Source organism: Lepidochelys kempii, chromosome 8 (assembly GCF_965140265.1).
Source record: "Lepidochelys kempii isolate rLepKem1 chromosome 8, rLepKem1.hap2, whole genome shotgun sequence".
Taxonomy (NCBI): domain Eukaryota; kingdom Metazoa; phylum Chordata; order Testudines; family Cheloniidae; genus Lepidochelys; species Lepidochelys kempii.
In genome coordinates, this window is record NC_133263.1 from 74,256,428 (window position 1) to 74,269,298 (window position 12,871).

At 43.0% G+C, this 12,871-nt stretch overlaps 1 protein-coding gene across 1 annotated transcript in view; it reads left to right on the forward strand.

The window, feature by feature from the left end:
- The window catches only part of BCAR3 (BCAR3 adaptor protein, NSP family member), a 91,327-nt gene that overhangs the window by 17,951 nt on the left and 60,505 nt on the right, over window positions 1-12,871 (forward strand). The window contains exon 3 of the mRNA XM_073358223.1: window positions 12,511-12,550. Coding sequence (XP_073214324.1) covers window positions 12,511-12,550 — 40 coding nt within the window. The remainder of the gene's footprint in view (window positions 1-12,510; window positions 12,551-12,871) is intronic.

Below are 12,871 nucleotides of genomic sequence, written 5' to 3' on the forward strand. Positions count from 1 at the left end.
AGGAAGAACATTTCTGGGAGCAATCAATCAAGGTGTTGATTTTGATTAATAAAACCGTATATAGTTTGGGTCCTGAGTATCTGAAAATCTCCTCTGTCCTTGTCGTGATATCAGAGCAGCTGAGATCCACTTGAGCTAACAGCCCCCTGGTTTAAATGCAAGGGAACTGGAGGCACAGGGTGGTTTTAGGGGACACTCTGGGATTCGCTTCTCCCTTAGTTCAACAGAGCACAGGCCTGCTGACCTTCATGACCAGCTGTTCTTACAGGCTTTTAGAAGGAGCAGGGTTAGGTGTTTGGGAGGGATACCCATTGATAATCCTGATTATAAATAGTCCTGATGGGCTGGTTGCGTAATGCTTTATTTTGTAATGTTTTAATTGCCTTTACTGTATGAGCACCTCAAGTATATGGATAGGTGTATTTTGAAAATCAAAGTACAATTTAAAATTAAGCTAAAATTGTGGAGTATTGTCTATCTCCATTAAAACTTACACTTTCACATATGTCTTGTTTCTCCTATTTTATGGAGAGCAGTGAATAAAACATTAATTTATAGTGATGTTTGCCGTGCCCATTGAACTCAGTGGGAGTACTTGCATGTTTGCAGGATCAAGGTCTTCGTCTGTTTCCCATTTGATTCCTTTTTCAAAACAGGAAAATGTATTTGCAAAACTATAAACCAGTGTAATACCTGAAACGACATCTACTTTTTAGTTAATCTCTCCCCCCTCCCCCCAATTTATGAGATGATGAGTTGACAATTTCCTTTAAATAGGAATAGGCTGGTAGGGCATACTTTATTGCCCTAGACTGTATCTGTTTATTGGATATAGCAGATGTGAACCTATATGCTCTTTAATAAAAGCTAGGAAGTGTTTTCCTGTTTCTCTAAACACTCATCCATTTATTTTGTGATGAGACATATCTGGGATCAGATAGCAAATTTCAGTCACCCCTGGAGAAATAAACTGAAAGGAGATTGTACAGAAGAGAAGTACTCTCTTTTCTCGCAACACTTTCAATGGTTTTTTTTTCCTCTCCCTTTTTTTAGAAGCATTTATTAAAAAAGGAAAAACATGACAGAATTATTTCAAACCCTAAACATTCCTGTGAATCTGTTTTCAAATAATACCCCATTGATGCCAGTGTATTATTTTACAGTGGGACCCTAGTCTTTTTCTGTGCCTTAGCGCCGCCCACATAGCAAGTGGAGCAGTTTCTTTCCCCTTGAAATGTCCATGCTTATTTAATTCTATAAAGTGGAACTAGAAAGTCAGTCAGAGCCTCCTATACCACAACACACACTGCACTTTCTAGGTATGGAACTATAGGTTACATTTTACACACATAATAATCAGCAGTTTAACCTTATGCCCTGATACTGCAACTTTTTGTGCATAGACTGACTTTAGTGGGTCTCTGCATGGACACAAGGACCTTCCTGTGGAGCCCATTAAGATTAAGACTGGGGCCTTAATGTTAATTGTCAGGTCAGTATAGGCCCAAATGTTACAAAACATCAGACAAGTAGAAATATTTTCCTTTTAAAAACAAAAAACAAACACCACTGATTGGAAATAGGGTGTTTTTTGTTTTAAATTCTAGGGGTCGGGGCATGTCTATGCAACAAACTTTGGTTGCTGCAAGTTATGTTGGCATACAGCCACAAAAGTTAGTATATCACTTGTGTGTATGAGAGAGACACTGTTGCTTCTGTAGGCTGATTTATTACAAACATTGCATTTTTCTATTCTTCCTCCCCCCCCCCCACACACACCCCTCTCTCTCTCTCTCTCTCTCTCTCTCTCTCTCTCTCACATACACGCTTGCACTCTCTGTGTATCACCCCCTCTATTTCACAGACTTCCTGCAGTCACCCCAACACCCCTCCCAACTTGCCCAGGGGCTTTGTGTGTACTCCATGTCCTCCTTCCCCCTATATCATTGATTCCCCCATTCTTATTTCTTCTCTTGCTGTGTGGGAGATAAGTTACTTACTGTGTTAACATTTCTCAACTGTATTGGAAGGCATTGTTGTGCTGGAATGTGTTAATGGCTGCCATCAACCAGTTCTTTGATCTATAGAAAATCACAGAGGTGGTTGATTTCAGAGTAACAGCCGTGTTAGTCTGTATTCGCAAAAAGAAAAGGAGTACTTGTGGCACCTTAGAGACTAACCAATTTATTAGAGCATAAGCTTTCGTGAGCTACAGCTCACTTCATCAGATGCATATCGTGGAAACTGCAGCAGACTTTATATATACACAGAGAATATGAACCAATACCTCCTCCCACCCCACTGTCCTGCTGGTAATAGCTTATCTAAAGTGATCATCAGGTGGGCCATTTCCAGCACAAATCCAGGTTTTCTCACCCTCCACCCCCCCACACAAATTCACTCTCCTGCTGGTGATAGAGGTGGTTGAAGCGCTTGGCTCTGCTAACCAGATGCAAGGGGCTCTGCATGCCCCACATTTCCCCCCCCCATCTGTTTTTTCTGATTTCCACCAAAATAAATAGGGTTCTTCTGCCCAGGGATATGTTGATCATACCCTGAAATTTTAGAATTAATCAGATGTATTCAAAAGTTATTGCATTACAGACAAATGTCATCAAGTTGAGTGTAGATCCAAACTTTGCTCTCCCAATAAATATACTTTAACTTGCAGGGCCTGCAGCTCAGACATTACAGCTGTGTGCCTGGTCACTGAGAGCAGATCGGACTATAAACTAACATAGAAGTGTCTAGTTTATTGTCTGTGTCCAAGCTGAGATAAATGTAAAATGCACAGAGAAAAGTAAACTAGATTTTTAAATATTTTTTTCTGCCAAACTATTTTAAATCTTTATTGTTAACATAGATTAAGGTTTTCAGGACAAATTTTTTGGTGGCCTCAGAGAGCGGCCACCAACTTTTGCTGGTGGCTGCTCTCACACTTTTTCCTGAAGTACTTAATTAGCTTTAGGAAAAACAAATAAATATGCACATAGACACATCCAAATCATTGTAATTTATTTATTGCTAGCTAGTTAGTCTGCTGTGAAAAGTGATATTAACCAACATACAAGTATCACTTTTTCACAGCAGTCTTACTCAGCCCTGCCAAGCCTGGGGACAAATTAAGCCCTGGATGGAAGGACAGGGGAGGCAGCTGGGGAGTAGAGCCTGAAGCCCAGCAGCTAGAGGCTGGGGCCTGCCGCCATGCAGCCAGAGCCCAGGCCTGGAGCCCGGAGCCTGAGCCCCACTACACCAGGAAGGTGGGGAATTCACCGGCTGCCAGCTCCCCCAGTGTGGTGCCCCAGACGTTGGCCTAACCCTTGTTGGCGACCCCAGCAACCAACACCAAGGAAGTACATCAGGAGCAACAGGGAGCGGGAGGGACCTCTACTTTGTCCTCCCCTTTCCCCCATTAGACCCAGGAGGTTGTGGCTGTAAGAAAAGCCCCTGGTGGCCTCATGTGGCCATGGTGGCCACATTTGAGAAATGCTGGATTAGATTATTTGTTCTTTACAAATATTTTTGTCCTGATACTATATTGTCATAAATTAAAGGGTGGGGGGTAACTTTCTCTAGCTTCTGGTAGGTTTCTCATGTATGAGGTTTAAAACCAAGTTTTTGTATATTGTGGAGGTAGAGTTTAATAACACTTTGGAAATTACACTGAGGGACATGTCTATCCTCATCCCCCTCCACAGAGGTTAATACATTAATAAGATGAGTCTAAACAGAAGCAGCCGCCAGTGAATTGTCCTTTAGGGCTGTTTTCTCAATCTGTCCATGCAAATATTAGCAGTGAAAATGGAGGTTGTAAGGGTGAATTCCTGTGCTTTGAGAGGAGATTTTACCATGGCCTGAACTGTTAACCTTTTTGGTTAATTAATTTACCAATAACCCCTAAGGGATATTCTCTCATCTCAGCACAAAGGGGATTTATACGTGCAAGTGCCTTTAATGTTAACACTAACTGCTGGAGCAGGTGTTTTATCTCTGGCATTAAAATAAGAGTGTCTACTAAATGAAATATACATATTTTTAATAACTTTATACTTTTGTCAAGAGCTATTTATATATGAACAGTGTACAAACAGAACCATATGAAAAAATGAATCCATGAGTGGAGTTAAAGATGCCCAGTGTAGCTATCCGGCAACCCCTGCTAGTGAAGACAGGGCCTTAGATATATTCAGGCTGTAACAAGTTAACTCTACAATCCCACAAGATAGTGGGAACAGAAAATCCTCTCTTGTTAAGGATAAATATGCCAGAATTAAATATATTGGCTCAGGAGACAAAGATCCTGAATTTCTTTGGTGGAGTAGTTCAGCTATTAGGTTCCGTGTTTTCAAATACTTGAGATTCTGGGCTGCAGCAATACAGCCCATAAAGGGACATGGCAGCAAAGCACAAGTTAGAGCAGCCCCCAAATTTCCTGCTTATTGCCATTTTTTTAGTTCCTTTCTTGATTCTTCACTAATAACGCACAAACAGTTTTGAGATGATATAAAACAATATCTGTTCCAAATACCTCAGTCTGAAAATTGGCATAAATACAATGGGGTAGAATGAGGGAGCGTCTTCTCTCCCCTGGCATGAATTGCTTTCTGCAGTGGCATTTAAAAGAGGGGCATTAGGGCAACACTTATTCCTGCCTTTACTAAAGCCCCATACTAAGGCCTGGTCTACACTACAAAGTTAGGTTGATGTAAGCCAGCTTGCGTTGACCTAGTTGTACATGTGTCTACACTTAAATTTGTCTCCAACAATAAAAGCGCACTGTTAGTGCCATGAAGTAACGTTACCTCCTCAAATGGTTGACATACTGAGCTCAACATAGTGTGAATGTAGACACTGCATGTCCTATGTCAACGCTAACTGTCCTCCAGCTGCTGTCCCACAATGCCCAATACTGACCACTCTGGTCACAGTTGAGAACTCCACTGCTCAGGGGTCGCAGACATAAGTGCCAGCTTCCCCCCGCTCTGCCCCAGGCCCCACCTCTTCCCACTCCGGCCCTGCTTCTTCCTGCCCAGTTCTGACCCCTCCCCTGGGCGTGCCCAATCCCCACTCCTCCTCCTCCCTCCCAGAGCCTCCTGCATGCTGCAAAACAGCTGCTTGCAATGGGCAGTAGGCACTGGGTGGGAGGGGGGAAGAGTTGATTGGCGGGGCTGCCAGCAGGCAAGAGGTGCTGGGAGAGATGGGGGAGCTGGCTAAGCACCCACTAATTTTTTTTCCATGGGTGCTCTAGCCATGGAGTCGACACCTATGCTTACAGAGACGAAGTGCCACACTACCCCCTCTTTAAAACCCTGCACATTTTTGAAATGCCTTTTCCTGATTGCCTAGCTGGAGTAGACAGGAGATACTGGATCTCCTGGGGCTGGGGAGAGAAGAGGCTGTGCATTCACAGCTGTGGAGCAGCTGTAGAAATGGACATCAATGAGCAGATTGCATGGGGATGCAGGAAAAGGGATGAACAGCAGTGCCACATGAAAGAGAAGAATGTGTGGCAGGCATAACAGAAGACCAGGGAGGCCAACAGTTAATCCAGTGCTGAGCCACAGACCTGATACTTTTTACAAAGAACTGCATATCATACTTGGTGGCGTATGATATCATACTTGGTGGAGACCCCACCGCCACCCCGTGTGCCACCATAGGTACCTCAGAGGAGGCTGAGACCCAGACGTCTGCTATGAACAGTGAGGAACAGGAAGAGGAAAAGGATGTGGGAAATGCAACTGGGGGGGGGGGTCGTCCAGCTATGCCATGAGCCAAGACTTGTTTGAGACTCAACCACAGTCCAGTCAGTCCCACCAGTTGAGCACTGGTGAGCCCGATGCAGGGGAAAAAAACCTCAGGTAAGTGTATAAATGAATTTCCCATTACAATGATGTTCTGCTAGCATCCCCAACTTAGTAGGAGTTAGCTAGTGATTTTTCATTAATTTACTCAGACTAGACGAGGTAGCGGTACTACAAAGAGAGGTAGAGTTATCCTCTGCTTTTCATTCCTCTGTAGAGATAGATTCAAGGGGACGTGCGGAGCAGCTTGTTTATGTACACAGGGATGTCCCTTGAATCCTCCTGAGAGATCTCGATATAACGTTATGGAGGTACTCTGCAGTCCTCTTCCAAAGGCTTCTAGGGATGGCAGCCTTATTTCTTCCTCCGCAGTAGGACACTTTCCCACACTACTCTGTGATTACTGCAATGGAGCCTGCCAAAGTTAACAGGCTAGCAGCATATAGGCTTTGGCGGCTTTGGGGTGCTAACAGCGACTGTGCTATTTTACTCTGAGATATCAGCTAAAATCCCCACTAACAGTGACTATGTTCGGTTCCATTGCCCTATACTCATGGTTTCCTCCAACCAAGCAATTCCTCCTCACTTCCTTCATGCCTGGAGCACCATACTCACAATGGCGAGTGCAGTGCTGTGAGTGGTGCTGTGTACAAACAAACACTTTGAAGCAGACATGTCAAAAAGCATGTCTTGTTTAAAACTTTGGAGAGCAAAGGAAGGGAGTCCTGAACCTCAACTTTCACTTTCCATTGTGACTATACTGACAATGGTACCTCAGTGTGTTCTATCTGCAGCTGCTGCAAATGCAGCATTCCCCCTCCACACTTATGACACCTGAGCCAGATGAGGAGGAGAAAGAAAAGGACTCGGGATGACATGTTCAGTGAGATCCTGCAAACCCAGTGCTGTGCCAGACCGTGAGCAGAGGGCCTGGAGGCATAGGTGTATCTCCGTGGGTGCTCCAGAGAAAAATTGGTGGGTGCCCTGCACCCACCGACAGCCAACCTCCCATACCCGCCCCCCTCCCCTCCACCCCAGCCTTGTCCCCTGAGCGCACCACGTCCCCGCTTCTCCGCCTACCTCCCAGCGCTTGCCAATGCAAAACAGCTGTTTCATGGCATAAGAAGCTCCAGGAGGGAGGGGAAAGGAGCAGGAATGCGGCACGCTCAGGGGAGGAGGCGGGGCTGGGGCGGGGATTTGGGGAAGGTGTTGGAAGAGGGGCAGGGAGGGGGTGGGGCTGGGATTTGGGGAAGGCGTTGCAATGGGGCGGGGCAGGGGCGGAGTCTGGGGCAGAGGTGGGTCAAGCACCCACCGATGCCAGCAGAAGTCAGCGTCTATGCCTGGAGGATGAATATTTCAGGCTACATTGAGAAGGGAAGAGCAGACTGGGAAAGGCCCAGGAGTCCCAGCAGGAAAAGGAGAGGAAGATGTACCAGGACATAATGAGAGTCCTACAGCAGCAAACAAAGATGTGGCAGACTCTTGTGGACCTACAGATTCAACAATCGCAGGCTCGCCTCCCTTTGCAGTCCATGGAGAACTCCCATTACAGCATCTTCCTACACCTTCCCCCCACTCAACGTTCTATGTGGTGTCAGGGGCCACGTCCCTATCCTCCATGCTGGGGGACATTAAGGACAGCCACAGCTTTGCATATGCTGATCTGTGAGAACCACAATTGATACATGTGTAGATAAAATGGACACGAATGTTCTTTCCCGTTGTTAAGTTCTGTACTATTAATTTATTAAGTTTTGCATGTATTTGCTTTTACACTGCACAGATTTTTTTCCCCACTGCTTTTGTTACTGAATAAAATTTTATTATTTGGAAAATAATTCAGTTGCAGAATGCTTAGTGATACAGAAAGCATCTAGTTACATGTTACTGTACAGCATGACACCACTCATAGGACTGGTGACAAACACAGTGTAATAATCATAAGTGTACAGCAAGCACCACAAAATTAATAGGGCCATTGACAGTGTTATATTCACAAATGTACGCCACACAGCATGCAGTTCCTGGCAGGCCCCAAAACAGGAGGGCCAGGTAAAGCAAAGTACACCACAACGCGTTACTGTGCCTCACTATGAAAGTGCTCTCTGAAGGCCTCCCTCAGCTGTATAGCTCCATATTGAGATCTTCTAATAGACCTTTGTCTGGCTGTTCAAACTCAGCAGACCGACAATCCACTACATCCAGCAGCAACTTTTCTCCCTTTGCATCACAGACGTTACGCAGGGCACAGCAGGCAGCTATAACCATTGAGATATTTTTCTCACAGAGATCCAGTCTTGTGAATAAACAATGCCATCATTCCCTCAGTCTAACAAAAACACCTTCAGCTGTCCTTCTGCACTTGCTGAGCCGGTAGTTGAATCTTTTTGTGGTGCTGCTGTTGATGTGGCTGGAGTACATATTCATGAACCAGGGGATCAAGGGGTAGGCTGGGTCCCTCAGGATCACTACTGGCATTTCAACATCACTAATGGTAATCTGCCATTCAGGAAATAATGTCCCTGCTTGTAGTTTTCTGAACAGCTCTGTATTCTTAAAGATGCGAGTGTCATGCATGCATCAGGCTACGATTTGGCCATGGAGGTCATGGAATCCACGACTTCCGCGGACCTCTGTGACTTCAGCCTGCAGCTGCTGGGAGCTGCAGGGTACCTCCACCACCGGCAGCTCCCCCGATGCTGCGGACAGCGGACAGCGGAGGGGGAATCCCCCAGCAGCTCTCCAGCCACCACAGGAGGGGGTCCCTCCCAGCCAGAGGGCAGGGGCCGCAGCTCCCACCCACAGCAGGGCAAGGTGCTGAACCCTCCCTCCCTGTTTTGTCATGGACATTTTTACTAAAACTCAGGGACATGTCATGGTGTCCGAGAATTTTTGTTAATTGCCCGTGACCTGTCCATGACTTTTACTAAAGATGTCCATGACAAAATTGTAGCCTTAGTCATGCACTTTCTCTGGCCAGCCAACACTGATGTCAGTGAAGCATCCCTGGTGATCAGTAGAGAGATGCATGCTGTCTATTGCTCCACCACAGTTTGGGACTCCTATTGCTATAAATCTATCCACTATGTCCTGTACATTGCATCATCGCAGTCCTGCAAAGCAGGACACAATTAGTGGCCCTGCACACTAGCATGACAATGCTCCTTCCCCCCCCGTCCCCCCCCACAAAGGATTTTTCAGCTCCAAAATGATTTCCCACTGACTGGTAAGGAATCCGCTGTTAAGACGGGAAGGGTGTTGACTCCACTGCAGGGTGTTCAGATGATCCAAAATGTGTTACTATCTGCTTCAGACTAGTATCTGGGTAAGGTAATATCTTTTATTGGACCAACTTCTGTTGGTGACAGAGACAAGCTTGTCTGCCCTGGGGTTGTGGTGCAGGGGGAGACGTATAACTTGGGTAGTTCATAGTTTAAATCCAAATCTCTAAATTGCAAACTGCTTTGTTACAATTTTTTCTTTTAAAGTACTTAATAGCTTTCCCCTTAAAGTGCTATAAGCAACACCTACATCAAATGTACCTTTGTTTACATGGAAATAAGGCTTTTATCTGATCATTAGGAAGCCAAATGTAAAATGTAAACTTACTTGTGGACCCACAATTTACATACTACACAAGTCAAGCAGTGCTCTCTACTGCAAACATACTGTGAGTAAACAGAGACCAATCAAGAGCTCTCTAAACTCAAGCTAAATAAAAAGATAAACATTAGCTTTATTTGAAATTTAATAACATCTCATGAAAGACAGAACTTAATATTATATTGTATTGAAACAAATTGTCAGCTGCAGTTCATTTGGAGATGGCTGGGATTGCAGCACCTGTCATCCAACCTGAAGTCATTTGAAAATATCAAAATACCCCTTTCCTGCTGGTAACCCGAACTGCTTAATATAAAATCAGAATGTGTGTGCGTTTTTTCATACTTACATATGGTGGTCTTGGGTGTTATCGATGGTTTTGTGCATACAGCCCAGAGAGAACATGTGGCTAACACAGCTCTGGGATTCAGCAGATCCTGGGTTCTACTCATGGGTCTGCCACCAGTTTGGTATGTTACTTTGGGAAAAATGCTAAACCTGTCCGTGTGTCATCTCCTCCATCTTTTAAGCAGAGGAAATAATCCCTCCCACTCTATCTCATAAGGCTGTACAGGGGAAAAATGTGGGTGAATTCTTGTTTCTTTATGATGGATAAAGATCTGGATGGGTTTGCTTTTTCTTAGGGTTTTTTTTTGGGGGGGCGGGGGTGTCATTAAATGTCTAGGCACTGTCTAGCCTAGAAAACTCTATAGTCTTATCTACATTAGGAAACAGATTTCAAAGTAACAGCCGTGTTAGTCTGTCTTCGCAAAAAGAAAAGGAGGACTTGTGGCACCTTAGAGACTAACCAATTTATTTGAGCATGAGCTTTCGTGAGCTACAGCTCACTTCATCGGATGCATCCGATGAAGTGAGCTGTAGCTCACGAAAGCTCATGCTCAAATAAATTGGTTAGTCTCTAAGGTGCCACAAGTCCTCCTTTTCTTTTTACACTAGGAAAATCATCCATTCCTCACAATGGGTATAGCCGAGGCAGTATTGAACACAGTATAACTAAGCATAGTAGAGGATGAAGTGTATTCATTACTATTTCAGAAGCTATCAAATAAATTAGTTGTTAATTTTAATGCTCATGTTTCACTCTCTTGGTATTTTGGGTATCATGACATTGGTAGTTCTTCAGTTGTCCAGGAAAAACAGGGTGGACAAGGATTTTCAGAAGCATTCAGCATTTAATAGAAGTAGAGTTGGGCCACCAGTTAGTGTGTTTTGAAAATTCCATTCCTAATTTCTAATATAAAAATCAAATAGAAGGCCAGGCAAATAAATAATTAATCTTTCCTTATTTATGCATCATAAAAGAGAAATAAGCACACAAACCTATATGATTTTCTTTGCAAGTCACTTTTAAAAAGCAGCTTTTTACACTGGGCCAAATCCTATTCCCACTGAACTCGCCAGCAAAACACATTAATTTCTCTGGGAATAGGATTTGGGCCTTTGTGAATGACTGGATAGCAAACAATAGCAGCTGCTGATACCAGCCTGGCAGCTAAATTTTCCTCATTGTAGAAATGTCTTTGGGGAGTGGTGGTGGTGTTTTATTTCCCTAATTGTTATGTTTTGGATTAAAAGTTAAGAGCCCAGACCCAAAATTAGATATATAATAGCTTAGTTTATTGAGTTTATTTAAAGCTACATTCAGACAACACTGAGAAATTGGAGACAGAGAATTCCAGGTCAGACTGATTCCAGAGAAACTCAACTCCTACACATTTTGAAGTTGCATATTACATTAAAAGCATTATATCATAACAACCCCCTGCTGTGCAAGATGCTGTTTCCAGATGTAATATGATCAATAGCCAGGGCTTAAATTCAGCCAGAGCTGTCCAGAGCAGAGCTTCAGTAAATATTTTTAAACCTATGGGGCTGAAGCCCTGAGCCCCGAATGGGGGACGGGGGGAACATAGGGGGTTCCAGGAAATACATGAGAATTTAAGTCCTGTCAATAGCCTTATACAAATTGACCTTTTCATGGTTTTCACACCAAACTCATATTCCCTTACAGGTGTGTCTGGTTTTGTGTGTGTGTTGTAAGGGTTTTTTTAAAGGGAACACTGTGGTATTATATGTGCCTTTAAGTTCTATAGAAACAATCCAAGCACAGCTTGTAGGTTTTGTAAGCCTGTCCTCTTATAAAAATCTTGTAAATACTTGGGTTTTTTATTAATTGCATTTTGTAGAAAAAGTTGTAATTGTGATGAGTGGACTGTCCTCCTAGGTTTCTACACCTTTGGGAATATTTGCCATTTGTGCAGATGGGAAAATAGCAAGGAGACTCTTTTTTAAAAAAGAAATAGAGCTCTATTGATTTAACATTCTATTTCTACGGCAAGTAATACAACAGTGACTATATTGTGGCTTAGTTATGGTTGTAACAGAGCTTGCAAGAACCACGTAAGTTTCTTCAATTATAAATATAAGTTTAACTCCCACACCCTCCTGCGCACCAGAGCTTTATCTCTAGTGAAACTGAAAGATGCTGTACTTTCATTTTCTTACATTATCCCTGTCTTTTCTAGACAACTTTTAGGGCTAACATCAATTAGAATGATTTATATTCATTACTTTAATATGGTCACAAGTAAATTTAACAAATGGAAATCCTTCAGTGGGTTAGCTCAAGTTTGGGGGAAAAATGTCTTCCAAGGCATTTAAGCATTCAGATAAAAGATTTGCTTTCAGTTCTTTCAGTGAAGAAAGCGGTCTTCCTCATTCTAAAGCAGATAAACGCCCTTTACTTGCATAATATTCAAGAATTTTAGAGAGCATTTGGATTACAAAGGCTAGCCGTATAGCTATTTTTAGCCATCTGTTGAGATGCTGTTCTCTAGATTTTCTTTGTTCAAAACTGTGTAATGAGTTTTCAAATGAATTAATAGAGTTCAGTAATGACATTCAGGAGGGAAACAAGGCTGCATATATTTGTTAAAGTATAGAGAGCATGAGGCATTAGAGCAACAAAATGTTGATTTGTCTAGGTTAGAGTTTAACAATAACTATTTTAACTTTTTGCTCTTGAAAGCATCTCTTTGGCATAAGAAAACATTTGATTCACTACTGTGTTTTTCCTTTGTAGAGGTCAGAATATCCTGGATCCAGCTATGGAATATGTGAAGGTACTGTATCACTTCATAACATCAAAATCCTTTCCCAAATATTTTATAGTGTACGTAATCAGCGATAGCCAATTATTAATCTATTTTCCGTTTCTGATCGAATGCAATCGAATAGTACTGCAATCAAATTTTTCAGATTAGGGGAAAAAAGAATTAATTATATTGTGTGAAGCAAACACTTAGAAAATAGAGTACTTGGCCACCAAGGACTGTTTCTTTTTTGGGAGAATATATTCTGATATTCAGAGACCTCTGTTACATCATGAATATTCTCTATTTAGTAACGGCTTTAATTTTTTTTTTTTTTTTTAATGTTTGATT